At 43.7% G+C, this 17,388-nt stretch overlaps 1 protein-coding gene across 5 annotated transcripts in view; it reads left to right on the top strand.

The window, feature by feature from the left end:
- TRANK1 (tetratricopeptide repeat and ankyrin repeat containing 1) overlaps nt 1-17,388 on the top strand; it is a 101,568-nt gene that overhangs the window by 36,535 nt on the left and 47,645 nt on the right. For 4 of the 5 annotated variants that reach the window (XM_086720388.1, XM_086720390.1, XM_086720389.1 and 1 more), the window contains one exon: nt 12,341-12,511. The exons of the other annotated variant lie outside the window; for it this stretch is intronic. In XM_086720388.1, the coding sequence (XP_086576514.1) occupies nt 12,341-12,511 (171 nt within the window). The remainder of the gene's footprint in view (nt 1-12,340; nt 12,512-17,388) is intronic. 5 annotated transcript variants of the gene reach the window in all.

Here is a 17,388-nt window from a genome sequence, read left to right as displayed (position 1 = left end):
CCTTTTCACCCTTTTCCTCCTGGGCCGGGCTCCCGAGGGCTAAACCTTATGTCGACCTAAGCATGACCGGGAGGGCAGGCTATATGCAGGAAAGATGCGGGTCAAGGGAAGGAAGATTGGCTGGGGTCCCATGCTCTTTCGGCTTCGATGGCTTCTGTGGGGTTGAATGTCTCTGGGATACGGGCTTCTGGCTGCCCTGCTCCTTCCCTCATCACACAGTTACCATAAGCGCTTCATTTTATGCCAAATCTACGCTAACGAGCCAGACCACAGAAGTGGTCCTGCTTCCTGGCCACTTAGAATCGAACGCGGGGATCGCATCCTCCATACCTGCCAAGGCCGGACAGGCCACGAGGAAGAGTGAGGCTGGTTCTTTTTTTTTTTTAATGTACTTTTTTAATGTTTATTTATTTTTGAGACAGAGAGAGACAGAGCACGAGTGAGGGAGGGCGGGGTAGAGAGAGACACACACACAGAATCCGAAACAGGCTCCAGGCTCTGAGCTGTCAGCACAGAGCCCAATGTGGGGCTCGAACCCATGAACAGTGAGATCATGACCTGAGCCGAAGTCGGACGCTCAACCGACTGAGCCACCCAGGTGCCCCCTGGAAAGATGGATTTTTAAAAAATAAGACACCTCAAGATTATAAAATGTCTGCTCAAAATTAAACATGCCTGTGGACTAGACGCAGCCTGGAGGGCTCTGGCTGGGGACGTCCCGGGCACTTGTAGTCTTTTTTCCTCAATGTGTCCCAGGGAAGCCCAGCGAGGATTGTTTCTCTAATGTCATCCCCACGGAACTGTGTCCCAGGAACCCACATCTGGGGAAACGGAGAGAGGGTGTGCTACAGATACTGTTTGGAGCTTTATCGAAATATAATTCAGATGCCATATAATTCACCTGTTTCAAGGGTCCGATTCCCTGTTTTTAGCACATTCACAGTGTTATGCAACCATCACCACGATCAGTTATAAAACATTCTCATCGTCTCCAGAAGAAACCGCGGATCCATCAGCAGTCATTACCCATTTCTCCCTACCTCTCCAGCCCTAAGCAACCACTAACCTACTTTCTGTGCCCGTGGACTTCCCTCTTCTGGACATCTCATACAAATGGAATCATACAGTCTCGTGACTGGCTTCTGTCACTGAGCATGCTCTCGACGTTCACCTTGTAGCATGTATCAGGACTTCGTTCCTTATTATTGCCAAATAATATCCCGTTGTGTAGGTAAACCACATCTTATTTACCCATTCATCAGTGGATGGGCCCGTGTCTTGTCTCCACCCTTCGGCTATTACGAATATAATGCTGCTCTGAACTTTTGTGTGTGTGTTTTTGTGTTGGAATATATTCCCATTTTTCTTAGGTAGCTACCTAGGAGTGGTATTGCCAGATCATACGGTAACCACGTTGAATCCCTTCAGGAACTGCCAGACTGTTTTCCAAAGTGGCTACACCGTTTTATACTCCCACCAGTAACGCACGAAAGTTCTCATTTTTCTAAATCCTTGCCGGCACTTGTTATTGTCTTTTTTGGTGTCCTGTGTATTTTACTACCTTCTTCTCTTGTCCAGATACAGTCCTACGCTTCCCCAGCCTCTCTTTCTCTTCTCTTTGTCTCTCTGCAGAAGGGGATCCCTCCCCTCTGTTCCTCTGCCGCCCATTGTATCTCTCCCAGTTTGCAGTCACGCACCTATGGCCCACCAGTTTGTCCTGGTAGGTCCCTGGAGGCATCTCTGTCACTTTGCTGCCCGGGGTCTTGCAGTTCAAAGTCCTTTGGACTCAACGCTGCTGTGTTCGAGAGACGAGGGAACTTCGGATCCCCCTACTTCTCCGCCATGTAGGATCGCTTCCTATTTTAGTACCTTCTTAAAGGCAATGGTATCCTGGCAAATGTTTGACAAGTGGGTTCTTCAGAAGGAAAAGCCCTGAATTGTGGTGTTTGCCAATTTTCTTGGTGTAAATACACCAAGACTTGGTGCCCCGAGTTTTGTTTTTAATGTAACCTATTTATCGTAAGTTTAAATGGCTATGTTGATCAACCATCTTGTAGCATTTCTAGACATTCGACTACTGGCCCTTGTGGACTAGGGTGATCTGGTTCCAGCTAATGATAATTACCCTGGTCATTTATGGTTAACGTCTGTGTCTCCAATCACTGTGCTCTCCTTACACATCCCTACTCTGAAAATCCCCCCCCCTTCAAAAGTATTTCCAGACAGGACTTTTCAGTTTGCAAAGAAACGCAGCTCCAAGTCTCCTGAAATCCAGGTGGTTTGCGCGGTGTGGGGTATTTTACATGCATGGAGCGCCTCGGGTGCCAACTCTCTGCATTGATAACTTGGCAAGCATTTCCTTTCCTGGGGCTTATACAAGGACTCTCCAGTACAAGCATAATGAGAGCCACATATAATTTTAAATTTTCTGGTAGTCATATGAAAAAGTAAAGGCAAAATAAGTGAAACTAATTTTCGTCATGTATGTTATTTAACCCATCTATCCGACGTGCGTTATCCAATAGATGTTATTTAACCCATCCAATATATGTTTATATATATTTAGCCTAGTATTTAGCCAATATATATAGCCTATATATGTATAAGCCAGTATATTTAGCCTGTCCAATATATGTTATTTAGCCCATCTATCCAGCATATGATCGCTCACATCTCAGTGCAGACTAGCCACATCTCAAGTGCTCAGTAGCCAACTGTGCCTCACGGCTGCCATATGGAACGGCACAACTTTATACTGTTTCTTACAAAGGCAGAAACCTTCTGGACTTTCTGCAACATGGGAGAATAAGCACGTGAAGTAAAGAGAGGCTCCTTTCTCCATGCAGGTGTAAACATGGGCTGTCCCCTGGGCATTGACAAATGAGGCTTCACTACTTTTGCAGGATGCTTCTCTTTTTCATCAAAGAAGCTTTTTTTTTTTTTAAATCTTCAATTTCAACTAATTTTAGACATACAGAAAAGAGGCAAAAATAGTTCAGAGAGTTTCCGTATACCCTCCCCCAGCTTCCCTTAATCTTAGCATGTTACGTGTCAGAGTTAGATTATCAAAATCAAGAAGTTAATTTTGACAGAATGCTATCAACATACACAGACCTCATGCGAATTTCACCCCTGTTTTCATGAATGACCTTTTTCCGTTCGGAGACCTGTACCTCACTTCCTTGTCGGGGCTCCCTAGTCCTCCAGTCTTTGACAGTTCCTCGGGCTTCTGTTACCTTGACCCTTTTGAGGAGTACTGGTCAGTCGTTTTGTAGATGGTCTATCAGTTTGAGTTTGTTTGATGCGTTCTCATCATTGGAATAAAGTCAGGCATTTTTGGTAAGAATTCTACAGAAATAATTTTGTGTTCTTCTCAGCATTATATCCAGGAGTTCGTGATGGCAATATGTCCTGTGACGTTAGCCTTGAGTGGCTGGTTAAGTTGTGATCTGTGGGACTTCTCCATTGTGAAGTTACCATCTTTCCTTTCATAGTTGTTGAATACCTTGTAGGAGATAATGTGAACTCTCCAAATACCATCTATGCAAATACTGTTTCCCTTTAAACTTTTGCACACTAATTTTAGTATCCATTGGTGGATCTTATCAGCATCAACTATTACTGTGACCTTTGGTTAATGTTGATTTTTAATTTTCTTCTTTTCTTCTACATTTATTACTTGGGATTGTGTTGCAATGAAGAGCTATCCCTTCGATATATGTATGTATGTATGTATGTATGTGTATTTTAATATGGACTCATGGATATTTATTCTATGGGATAAAATCTAATACTATCATTATTTATTTTGTTGCCCAAGTTGTTCCAGCTGTGGCCATGAGGCACTCTTTCCTTCGGATTGGCTTCTGTGTTCCTTTGACGAGCCCTATCATACCTCTGATTACAGACCAACACCATGGTCATTGAGCCTTTTAAAATTTGTGACCTCTCTCTTCTACAATATATTTACTTATGTGCTCACTTTTATGAGTTTCAGACCTGCTATCCCATGCCTCTTTGAGAAACACATCCACTAACTAGATTTATGTTTGTTTTATGTTCATTTTATGTTCGTCTGTGTTCAGTTCTTTTTGTCTTCAACTTTACGGCATCCAGTCAAGACATTAAGTTCTTTTCCTCCCCACCCTATTCACTGTAGGTATGCTGCTCATTTGTAGTACCCCGAGGATTATTTTTTCAGTGTTTGCATTTCATTTTAGGGTTCTTCTCATGTCCTGATTGGTTTTGTTTACGTTTTGGTATGTGAAAGGCACACATGGGAAACATTATTATGGTTCTAGGAGTCTGAACTTTACAAAAAGATATACTCAGAGAAGGGTCATTTCCTCCTCCTCTCTTGACACCCTCAGTTCCCAATTCCCCGCTTCTTTCTGCCCCTCTCCCATCCGCTCCCTGTAAGCGATCAGTTTCTTTTATATCAGGCCTATTTTTTCTGGATTCCCTTTGCAGTGATGGGCAGATACACGTGTATTTTCTTACATCTCCTTTTTTACATGGAGGGTCCCCTTCTACAGATACTGTTTGGCACCTGGCTTTTTTTTTTCCCATTAACAGTTATGTCCTGCAGGTCACCCCATATCATAAGTGCATATTTAGTTCTGTTAGATATCGTCAGATTTCCATCTGGAAGGACTGTGTCAATTTGCACAACTACCTGCCATGTATGCGTCTTTCCCCACAGATTCACCAACAGAATTTGTTGTCGGATTTCTAAATTTCTTCTGGTCTGAGAGGTAAAAATTGGTATCTCAGGGTTGTTTACCTTCTAATTATGTATGAGTTTGGATGTTGAAAAATACATTTGAGAACCATTTACACACACACACACACACACACACACACACACACACATATACACACACATACTTTTTTTTTGGTGAGTTATATGTTCATGTCTGTTTCCCCTTTTTCCATAGAATGTTTGGTCTTTTGCCCTCAATTTTTAAGAATTCTTTGTTCATTAGCTCTTTGTCTATGGTATAAGTTATGAATTTTTTCTCCCAGTTTTTCAGTTGTCTTCTGCCTTCTTTTTTGTCATGCAAATTTGATTCTTTTTATGTAGTCAAATTTATTGATCTATTAATTTATTGCTTCTGTATTTGGCGTCAGAGTTAGAAAATCTTTACCTGCATCAAAGTTAAAGACTTCTGTTTTTTTCTAGTACCTGTATGGTTTCTTTCTTTCTTTTTTTTTTTTTTTAAGTTTTTTTTCTATTTATTTGAGAGACAGATAGAGCATGAACGGGGAAAGTCAGAATGAGAGGGAGAGAGAATCCACACTCTTAGCATGGAGCACAACGCAAGGCTCAATCCCACAACCATGAAATCATGACCTGAGCTGAAATCAAGAGTCAGATGCTTAACTGACTGAGCCAGCCAGGTGCCTGGTTTCCTTGTTGACATTTAGATCCTTGGTCCATGGGAGTTTCATGCAAAGATCTAGTTTTACCTTTTCCAGATGTCCACTTATTTGTCTCAGCATTATTTATTTATTTCATTTATTTTTCAGCATCATTTATTTTATTTTTTTTTTTTTTAATTTTTTTTTACGTTTATTTATTTTTGAGACAGAGAGAGACACAGCATGAACGGGGGAGGGGCAGAGAGAGAGGGAGACACAGAATCGGAAGCAGGCTCCAGGCTCCGAGCCATCAGCCCAGAGCCCGACGTGGGGCTCGAACTCACGGACTGCGAGATCGTGACCCAGGCTGAAGTCGGACGCTCAACCGACTGAGCCACCCAGGCGCCCCAGCATCATTTATTTTTAAAGTGTGCAAGACCTCAGGGATTTCAGATGCCACTAATTCTGAACTTTCTCTCCTGGTCTACTAGTCTCTTTGCCTGTTCATAGAGGCTTCTTTGAATCACCTTTCAAAAACTGGTTTAAAAATTAAAAGTACACCTCACACCAAGATGGCTGAGATACAAAAAGATGACAGGAACTTATTGACGAGGATGTGGAAAAATTGGGAATAAAAACTGGCGTGCACCTGCTTTGCAAAAAAGTCTGGCAGTACTCACATCACCATATGATCTGGCAATGTTACCCCTAGGTATATGCCTCATGGAAATGAAAACGTATTCCAACAAAAACTTGCCCGTGAAGGTTTATAGCAGCCTTATGGGATAAGAGCCAAAATAGTGCAGGCAACCCAAATCTCCATCAATTGCTGAATGGACAAAAAAAGGCAGTACATCCATACAGTGCAATATTATTCAGCCATAAAAAAGAAGGAAATATTGATACATGCTACAACGTGGATGAACCTTGAAACATTCTGCTGAGTTCGAGCCCCGCGTCGGGCTCTGGGCTGACAGCTCAGAGCCTGGAGCCTGTTTCAGATTCTGTCTCCCTCTCTCTCTGCCCCTCCCCCTCTCATGCTCTGTCTCTCTCTGTCTCAGAAATAAATAAACATTAAAAAAAAAAAAAAAAGTCGGGGCGCCTGGGTGGCGCAGTCGGTTAAGCGTCCGACTTCAGCCAGGTCACGATCTCGCGGTCCGTGAGTTCGAGCCCCGCGTCAGGCTCTGGGCTGATGGCTCGGAGCCTGGAGCCTGTTTCCGACTCTGTGTCTCCCTCTCTCTCTGCCCCTCCCCCGGTCATGCTCTGTCTCTCTCTGTCCCAAAAATAAAAATAAACGCTGAAAAAAAAAAAAAAAAGAAACATTATGCTGAGTAAAAGAAACCAGACACAAAAGACCACATACTGCACGATCGCATTTATATGAAATGTCCGGAATAAGGAAATCCCTAGAGACAGAATCAGATTCCACGTTGCCTCTGGGGGTGGGACAGGGGAAATATGGAGTGACTGCTAATGCATATAAGGTTTCTTTTTGGGGGGATGAAATGTTTTGGAACTGGATAGTGGTGATGGTTACACAGCTTCATAAATACACAGAAACCCACTAAATTGTACACTTTAAAAAGGATGAATTTTATAGTATGTTCAATCAAAAAATATTTTAAGGGGCACATGGGTGGCTCAGTCAGTTAAACGTCCGACTTCGGCTCAGGTCATGATCTCACGGTTCGTGAGTTCGAGCCCTGCACCGCGCTCTGTGCTGACAGCTCAGAGCCTGGAGCCTGCTTCGGATTCTGTGTCTCTCTGCCTCTCTCCCACTCACACTCTGTCTCTCTTTCAAGAATAAGTAAACATTTAAAAAAATTTTAAAAATATTTTAAAAGCAAAAAAGAAAATTGAAAGGCATGCTCTTGGTTAAAAAGAAATCCACACATTTAAAAAAGATATGTGATCAAAAGTAAATTCTCTTTCACAAAGTCAGCTACCAAGCATTTTTTCGTGAGTCTTGCCGGGATATATACATGTGTGTACCTGTGTGTGCATGTGTGTGTGTGTGTGTATCCAATTTTTATTTTCCTGCTTTAAACATGAATGTGGGCATACTCTACATTTTATTGAGTAACTTGCTTTTTCCCTGAACAATAATCTTGGCGATTTTCCCCTAATAGTAACTGCATAACTATTTCATTTAAAAAAAAATTTTTTTTTCAACGTTTATTTATTTTTGAGACCGAGAGAGACAGCGCATGAACAGGGGAGGGGCAGAGAGAGAGGGAGACACAGAATCTGAAACAGGCTCCAGGCTCCGAGCTGTCAACCCAGAGCCCGACGCGGGGCTCAAACTCACGGGCCGTAAGATCATGACCTGAGCCGAAGTCAGACGCTTAACCGACCAAGCCACCCAGGCGCCCCATCATTTTTTTTTTTTTTTAACAGCTCACAGTTTTTTCTGACATGGCTATACTTCACTGATGGGTGTGTAAATGGTTTTCAGTTATTTTGCTACTGAAAATAAAGCTCAGAGAATATTTTCCTACATACATCTTTGTGCACTGGTGGGGATGTATCTGTAGGATTATCTCCTAGTTGAGGGATTGTTTGTTCAAAGAATTGGACATTTTATTTATTTGGATGACTCTCATTTTATTTAAATTTTAAATAGACTACATTCACAACTCAAAAGATACAAAAAGTATTGAGAGTCTTTGTCCTTTAGCCTTAGAAACCCATGTTACCAATATCTTATGATTTTTTCCTACAAATATTCTATGAATGTATAAATAAAAACATATGTGCAACTTTAGGATGTTAGCATATTGGTATGCATCTGGCTTTTGAAAGCTATTGCTAATTTGAACCCCAGAAAGGTTGCCCCAACAGCGTATGAGTTATCTCCACTTTTAATACTTTTTTGATACATGGAGAGTCAGGAGCTCTCCAGCGACTTTAACGTGGCCTGAATTCCAAATTCACCATTTAAAATAATTGCAGCATCTTCGAGCCTCTGAAATCATCAGTTCTGTCGGCATTTTGGTGGGTGGCGGTTGTTACTATGGTCTTCTTGGCTCTGGATCAATGTGGTTTGGGAGGCCCAGGAGTACAGTCTCAGGGAATTACCAGAGCCCGGCAGCAGCAGGACCCAAAGCCTAGAAACGGTCATCTCCTACAACTGACATCAAGCCAGGCCAGGAATAGTTGCACTGGACTTGGTTATTAGCTGCAGACGCTCCAACTGGCTTTGGCAAGAAAGGGGATTTATTGGCTCATGTGACTCAAGAGTCCAGAGTTGGGTCCAGGTGCTCCAAAGGTGTTTTCAAGAATCTTTCTACCTCTCAGCTCTGCTTTCTTCTGTGTTAGGTTCCTTCTTAGGCAGGCTCTCTTTCAGTTGAAGCCACCTGATATTAAGTTTATCTTATGCCTATTTGTCAATCGCAGCCAGAGAGGATACCTCCACTCAGTATTTCAGCTCAAGTCCTAGGAAGGAGTCTTGGTGACTTGACGTTGGTCACATGCCCTCTATGAACCAATCAGTAGAGCCAGAAGGATGGGATGATCTTATTGGCTAGTTCTTGGTGAGGCGTTTTCCCTGGAGCTGGGGCTGGGGCAGAGCTCCGGGATGGAATGATCTGGTTGTCCAGATCCTGATCAGGCGTTTGCCCCTGGATCTGGGGCTGGGGCTGGGGTTGGTTGGGGTCGGAGCCGGGGCCCCGGCCGACGCCGGGGCTGCGGCCGTTGTGGAGGATGTCATGGTGGTTGAATATGTATCTGTCTGGTGTTCACTCACATCAAGTCAGGTAGGCTGGAAAAGGTGCTTCTCAAAGGAAAACTGGGCTCTTGTTATCAGGAAAAAGGGTAACGGGTGCTAGTCAAGTAAAAAAAAAAAAAGCCTAGTGTGTCTTCAAATTTTGCCTCTTTATCTCCTTCAAGACTTGAAAACCTGTGCACTTTACATGTTTTCATGTTGACGTCTAGAATTTTTTATCTGTGAGTCAAAAATGTGTAAGAAAAGGTAATTTTCAGAATTGTGTACACAGATATTTTAAAATACACCCATTCTCTCTCTCTTTCATTTGCATATACTAGAATATAAATGCTACAGCAATTTTGATGTCCTCTAACATCTGTGTGAAAAATTATGGACCAGCTCTTTAGTAGCCAAAAATATCAAATTGTTCATTCATTTTTTGGGGGGATCATATCTCTCGTTTACTTTTCAGAGAGAAGTTTACCCTAATATAATTTATGCCTGACAGTCTCATCAGCCGTCCAGGGATCTTCTTCTGGAACAAAAATACTTATATGGCTTTAGATTAAAAAAAAAAAAATTTTTTTTTTCCTGTGATTTAAAACTCTAGAGTTAGTCTCTTTTCTAGATTTAATTATTACAAAATTGCTACTCCAGATATCATCAAAGCCACAGCACTCTATTAAAATCTTCTGTAACTAATTATTACAGAGAAAAATAATAATTTCGGAGGACAGTAAGAGGGGGTAGCCTGTAGTTCCTTCGACAAGAGTCACCTGGCGGTCACCTGCTTCTCCCTTCTGTTGATACTCTGCGGGCCAGGAATTTTCACCTCCTTGGGGCAGTACATGAATTCGCGGTTAGTTCTCTAGGCTGTGTAGCAGATCCCTGTAAATGTAGTGGCTCAAAACAGCTCAGTTCTGTAGGACAGTCGTCTGATATGACGTGACTGAGTTTTCTACTCGGTGTCCCCTGAGGCTGGTGTCAAGGTACTGACGGGGCTTTGTTCTCATCTGGAATTCCGGGCCCTCTTTCGGGGTCACACGGTGGTGGCAGAAGCCGGTGCCCTGCGGTTGTAGGACTGAGGTTCTTGTTCCCTTGCTGGCTGGCAGCCAGAGGCTGCGTCAGCTTCTACAGGCCCCACACATTCTTTGTCATGTGCCCCCCCCCTTCAAAGCCAGCAGGGGAGAATTTCTTTTGTGCATCACACCCCTCTCCTATTTTAAGTCTTGGCCCTCTTCCTGACCTGTATACCTTTGACCTTTATGTAGTTCAGGCGGTTAGATCAGGATCATCTCCGTACCTTCAGGTCAAGTGCTTTGGGGCCTCGATTACCTGTGCGAAGTCTCATCATGTTTTGACGTTTAAAAATTTTTTAAATGTTTGTTTATTTTCGAGAGAGAGAGAGACAGAGAGCAAGCAGGGGAGGGGCAGAGAAGGAGACACAGAATCCAAAGCAGGCTCCAGGCTCTGAGCTGTCAGCACAGAGCCGGATGTGGGGCTCGAACTCCTGGACCGTGAGATCATGACCTGAGCCGAAGTCGGATGCTCAACTGACTGAGCCACCCAGGCACCCCTGATGTTTGTTTATTTATTTTTTTTTTTTATTTATTTTTTTTTCCAACGTTTTATTTTATTTTTAGGACAGAGAGAGACAGAGCATGAACGGGGGAGGGGCAGAGAGAGAGGGAGACACAGAATCGGAAACAGGCTCCAGGCTCTGAGCCATCTGCCCAAGGCCTGACGCGGGGCTCGAACTCCCGGACCGCGAGATCGTGACCTGGCTGAAGTCGGACGCTTAACCGACTGCGCCACCCAGGCGCCCCTGATGTTTGTTTATTTTTGAGAGAGAGAGAGACAGAGAGCAAGCAGGGGAGGGGCAGAGAGGGAGACACAGAATCCGAAGCAGGCTCCAGGCTCTGAGCTGTCAGCATGGAGCCTGACGCAGGGCTCAAACTCATAAACCGTGAGATCATGACCTGAACCGAAGTTGGATGCTCAACCGACTGAGCCACCCAGGCACCCCTGATGTTTATTTTTGAGAGAGAGAGAGACAGACAGAGTGTGAGCAGGGGAGGGGCAGAGAAAGAGGGATACAGAACCCGAAGCAGGCTCCAGGCTCTGAGCTGTCAGTACAGAGCCCAACGCAGGGCTCGAACTCCCGGACCGCGAGATCATGACCTGAGCCGAAGTCGGACGCTTAATCCACTGAGCCACCCAGGCGCCCCATTACATGTATTCATTTTTGAGAGAGAGACAGAGCACAAGCGGAGGAGGGGCAGAGAGAGAGGGAGACCCAGAACCCGAAGCAGGCTCCAGGCTCCGAGCTGTCAGCACAGAGCCTGACGTGGGGCTTGAACCCACAAACTGCGTGCTGATCAATTGTGCCAGTGCAGCTGGGCAGTTGGGGGCTATCTTAGAATTCTGCCTGCCCCAGTGAGATCCTTGATGGGTAAGACGTTTGACTTTGTAATTTTGTCTCATTTTTGTGAATGGGAGAAGGGCAGTTGTGACTGGGGACATGGGAAAAGGGGGCTCCGTGAACAGGACGATGCCTGGATAGGTGCCTTGTCAAGGCGGTGAATTTTAGGAAAACATGGGCTTGGAAGTTGGGGATCAGGCGTTGATTTGCTTAACTCTCTGTGCCCACATAAGTCTTTGTACCCCCAGGGCTACACCCGTTCCATTCGGAAACCTGTTGCATCTGTGATCACAGGGGCACCTTGGTGCTTGGCAAATAGATGTGTCAAAGCAGCGAATGGAGCTGGCAGCCAGAGGGTTGGGACTGGGAGGGTGGAAACAGTGACAACAAAAAGACCCTGATGCGAAAGCAATTGCCACTTTCTTCTATCCCCAGACAGGCTTTTTTTTTTTTTCCTTTTTTTTTTTTCTGGAAGAATATTCTGTTTCCCCTCTAGGGAATAAAGAAATCTGAAGTCACAGCTTGCTGGTATCCTTACAGCTGTAACTGTTGCTTAGTAACCAGATCCCCCGTCTCCTTGCGTGTTGCCAAGGAGAGGGGAGAAAGGTAGAGAGGAGAGCACTTCTGAACCTCTTAAAAGCGATTGTCCTACCCACTCCACACAGGACTTCTCGCTTCTGGGAGTTGGGTGGATTGCCCAAGGCCAGCAGTTAAGATTCTAGAAGCAGAGGGACCTTGGTCTCCTTTCCCCAGGCTGCTTGGCAGGGAACTGGGAGGAAGAGCCTTCATGGGGACGTCTCCTTATAGAAGGAACCTCGACAATCCCCTGTTGTCGTTTTGGCCTGCTCTAGCACAAACAGAGGACGTACAGATGCTCCTGAGCTTTGGGGCAGACCCCACCTTGCTGGATCGACAGTCCCGGTCTGCCATGGATGTCCTGAAGAGGAATAAGAACTTCAAAGCCATCGAGAAAATCAACAGTCACTTGGAAAAGCTGGCCACATGTTCCAAGGACCTATCAGGTACAGCTTCCGGTGAAATAACTTTTTTGGAGGGGGGGGGGAGGTGCTAAAACTGGGTCTGTGATATTAGATGCAAATCACTTTATACTTTCTTAGTATATGATGATGGAGGTGAGACCCCTCAACTTTGGAAAACTTGTTTGCCTGTTTGGAAAGATACAGTAAGACAACTCTTCCTTACAGAGTGTGACATTCTGGTAACTTTGCTAGGTCCGCCTTTGGGCGGTATAGGTGACTTTTTTTTTCCATGCATGCACACAGTAAAAAAAAAAAAAAATTCATACAAGACAGGAGATAACAAAAATGAAGCCTACTCCCCAGAAGCAACTACAGCCAACAGTTTAAAATACATTCGTATCTCTTAAACACATATGGTTTATCAGTATGGGACAGCATCTATTGACTGGCTGCTGTATCCAATGAAATGCAACAAGTTAGCTCTAATTGTTGTATTTTGCCTAGTAATGTTATGTGTGTCGTTTACATTCTGCTCCTTACCTCTGAGTTTTCTGTGCTACATCCACAGATGAATTCTAGAAATGGAATTCTAGTAAATGGCATTTACATGGTAGTGTGATTATGTAAATGATTATGTAAATTATGTTCTGCAACTGGTAGCCTAGCTGAAGCCGTAGAAAAGAATCACCAAATGTCCCGAAAACTTTGCTCTTTAATTGTGATACTATTTAAGCATCCCGGTTTAACAAAACATATACATTATTGTGTGGATGTGTGTATTTTTCCTGGAGGAGAGACATGGGTGGCAGACTCATGGAGTTTTTTGAAAATGTCTTTATGTTGTCCTTACATTGGTTGAGTATAGGCAGTGTTTTCTTGAACATAGGTATTCTGTTTTGTCGATTCTAAATTGCAGTTTCCCCCCACATTTTAACGTCTTTAAAATCGGAGTGTGTTTCACATGTGGCATGTCGATTTCAGGGCAGCTGTTTCTGGTGTGTCCGTCAGTGCGTGGGGTCTTAGATTGATAGAATATTCTGTAAAACCTTGTTCCTCCCAACTTTGGGGAAACTGTCATTGTCTTCTAGCCTCCATTTGCTACTGATTAGAAATCTGATGTCAGTCTCATTTACTTTCCCATCTAGGACTTTCTCTGTCCTTCGAGTTTTGAAATGTCCCTGGGATATTTCTAGGTGTGGGTCCTTTTTCGTTCTTTCCGCTTGGCTCTTGTTGGCCCCTTTCAATCTAGCTTTTTTTAGCACAGGGAAATTTATCTTTTATTATTTTGTTCCCCTCCGATGCCTTTTTGGTGCTACCATTAAATGGCTGCGCTTCCTGAATTTATAACACGTCTCTCTATTTTTCCCAAATGTTTTCTAGGTGCTTTTTCTTCCCAGATCTTTAACTTGGTCTCCAGCGTTTCTTTTATAACTCAGCTCGCTCTTTGCATATTTTAATTTGGAAACTCAGTTTTAATTTCTAGCAACTCTTTTTTTTTTTTTTTTAATTTTTTTTTTCAACGTTTATTTATTTTTGGGACAGAGAGAGACAGAGCATGAACAGGGGAGGGGCAGAGAGAGAGAGGGAGACACAGAATCAGAAACAGGCTCCAGGCTCTGAGCCATCAGCCCAGAGCCCGACGCGGGGCTCGAACTCCCGGACCGCGAGATCGTGACCTGGCTGAAGCCGGACGCTCAACCGACTGCGCCACCCAGGCGCCCCTAATTTCTAGCAACTCTTGTTCTCTGATTCTTTCTTATCTATGGCAGCTCGTGCTTGTTCCGCATTCGCGCCTGTTCTTGAATGGCATTTGAGAATATTGCAAATTTCAGGGCGTCTGTGTGGCTCAGTTGGTGAACCATCTGACTTTGGCTCAGGTTATGATCTTGCAGTTCGTGAGTTCGAGCCTCACGTCGGGCTCTGGGCTGTCATTGCAGAGCCCGCTTTGGGTCCTCTGTCCCCCCCCCCCCCCCCACTGCCCCTCTTAAAAGCAAAAAAGCATTAAAAAAAAAAAGAATATCAAGAATTTCTTTCCTAAAAGAACGTCCTCCTCTCTTCTCTGAATTATTTGTTTCTTTGGCGGTTAGTAGATTCATTTTCTTATTTCTCTTTTGTGCTATTGCTCTTCCTTTTTTTTTTTTTAAATAACAAAAAATTTTTTTAATGTTTATTTTTGAGAGAGAAAGACAGTGTGCAAACAGGGGAGGGGCAGAGAGAGAGGGAGACACAGAATCCGAAGCGGGCTCCAGGCTGTCAGCGCAGAGCCCGACGCGGGGCTCAAACTCACGAACCCCTGAGATTGTGACCTGAGCCGAAGTCGGAAACTCAACCAACCGAGCCCCGCTGCCCCGCCCCCGGTGCCCTGCTATTGTTCTTCCTTAATTATCTTCTGATCTTTGGATGGTTTTTGTGCATGAATGAAGAACTAGACTGACTAATCCTCAATAATGGTTAGTGTGTGTTTCCTGAAGTTATCTGGATGTGTTTCCCCTGGAAACACTGCCCCCGCCTGGAGTGGGTAAGTAGGTGACAAGGTAGGTGAAGGAAGCCCATTGGGTATGTGTGTTGGAACCAAAGGCAGTGGGACAGGTGAGGTCATCGCAATTGCCAGGGTCCAGAAGGTTTTATTTGGGGGAGAAACTGCTTTTCATTTAATATCCCTGTGCCCCTCATTGCCCTATGTTTTTATTTTCATGTAATTGTTTAAAATATCTTCTGTTGTTTCCATGAGATCGTGGGAATGAGGGGACCGAAGTGTATTTGCAGAGTCCTCTGTTTCTCATAAATGATCTTTTAAAGCTGTGACATATCATGTTTAGTTTTTATTATTATTTTTAAATATAATTTATTGTCAAATTGGCTTACATACAGCACCCAGTGCTCATCCCCACAAGTGCCCTGCTCAATGCCCATCACCCACTTTCTCCTCCCCCCACCCCCCATCCACCCTCAGTTTGTTCATGTTTGGTTTTTACATGGTTTTGTGATTTCTTCTGTAAGGTAGTGTAATTAACAAATCATTGTGAAATTCTTTCCTGAGAGGTTTATGTCTGTAATCTCAGCTTCGGGATGGTTTCTACTGTTTGAGAAATTGACACTAACCAAACATATTTCTTTGCCAGTGAATTTCCAGGTTTTAAAATAACAAGAAAAAAGGACCACCTGTTGATGGTAGAAAATGGCTGATTTGTTTGCAGATTTTTCACTTATGTTTAATTTTGTGTTTGCAATTAATTCTAACCCTAATTCTTAGAATACTGTATATGTGTGTATGTATGCTATATTTAGGGCTACAGACATTAGCATTAAGTCATTCATTTTTGTTTAGTTTTTAAAGTTTTGATTTTTTCAAGTTTTTTTTTTTTTTTTTTTTTTTTTTTTTTTTGTAGACTAGAATCTTTGAATATCTGCTAATCCTAAAAGCATCTCAGTTTTGAGACAGGGTCTTGTTCTCCTTTCCTCTGTCTCCACCTTCACCAACTAAATTTGTGGCCTAGGTTTGGAACTGGGAGAAGAGATTCAGTAGAATAGCAGCCAGTTCCCTTCTTACCTATTAGAATTCAATTATACTCTCATGGGAAGAAAAGCACATTCAAGAGGAATGTGCCTTGTTCCAAGGCTGCCATTTGTCTCACTGAGTAGTTTGTGATGACAGTGGATGGCGTGAAACCTACAGCCTGCGTTGGTAAGCTTATTGGATATTACTTTAAAGTTTTCCGGACTGTCAACCACGAATTTTTTCTTGCCGTGTAGAAGAGTGTTGAAAGACCATAGGGAAACCCTGAGTCAAAAAAGGCAAAAGAAACTGATAAATAGAAATTGGAGAAGAGGAGGATGACAGTTGTCAGGACGAGCTAGCGAGTTGGAGTCTTCTGGTAGTGTATTTCCCAAAGACTCCGAGCAGTGGAACCCTTGTAGAAGTCGTTGGAATATGATGTCTGTATTGAACATCATTGAGCATCAATATGGCTGTGTAGAGTGGTGTGCGTAAATTTCATTTCTAAGATTTTTGCCAGTTGCACTAAAATCTAAGGTGGGGTTCGGGAATCTTTGTAGACGAGTACCATGCAATATAATTTTCTGTAGTGATGTAAATGTTCTATATCTGCTCTGTCTCATGTGATAGCCTCTGGTCACATACGGCTAGTGAGCACTTGAAATGTGTGACCCATGCAACAGAGGAACTGGAAATTTCATTTTATTTAATGCATTTTAATTCTACTTAATTAAGTTAGTGGCCATCGTGGTGGACAGTGTAGTTTTAGACTTCAGCCCCAGCGTGGTCTTTCTCACCAGCGTAGTAGTTGAGAAGACAGGCAGAGGGAGGGCCCAGGGCTATGGGCATAAAGGTAGCTCTCCAGTCATAAAGATTAGGGTTTTATGGACTTTAATCCTTCCCCATCCTCACACATTAATGAGCTGGATGGAAACACACTATCTTTGGGAAGAGTGCTGCTAGAGGGGTGGGGACCCTTGCTCCTGACCTGAGTCCACGAACTTAATCGTTTTGTTTTTTACATCTGGGGTCCCAAGTAAAGCGCCTTCAAGACCCTAGCTTTTCATACCCGGACGGACAATATTCTAATGTACAGAGTAGGGTAAAAGAAGCTCTCACCCTCGGCTCACCCTGGGTGTCTCTGCGCCCGTTTTGATGATTATGGCGACAACGTCTTTGGAGACGCTTTTGCGCCTAGGTGAGAAGTAAAGGGTCTTCCTGAAGACTTCTGCTGTTCTCTAAACCAGAGCTTCTGATGTTAATGGGAGCCATTTGGGACGCTGTTAAAACGCAGATTTTGATTCAGCAGGTTCTGGGCAGGACCTGAGATTTTGCAGTTCTTGCAAACTACCAGCGGAAGCTAGAGCCCATTTGGAGGAGTAAAGCTTTAGTCCTAGAGTCAGGGTTACATACAGCAGTCCCC

Source organism: Puma concolor, chromosome C2 (genome assembly GCF_028749965.1).
Source record: "Puma concolor isolate L17-30 chromosome C2, mPumCon1.1.hap2, whole genome shotgun sequence".
NCBI classification, from domain to species: Eukaryota; Metazoa; Chordata; class Mammalia; order Carnivora; family Felidae; genus Puma; species Puma concolor.
Note: the sequence above shows the minus strand (reverse complement) of the source record. Positions and strands in the feature narration are given on the sequence as shown.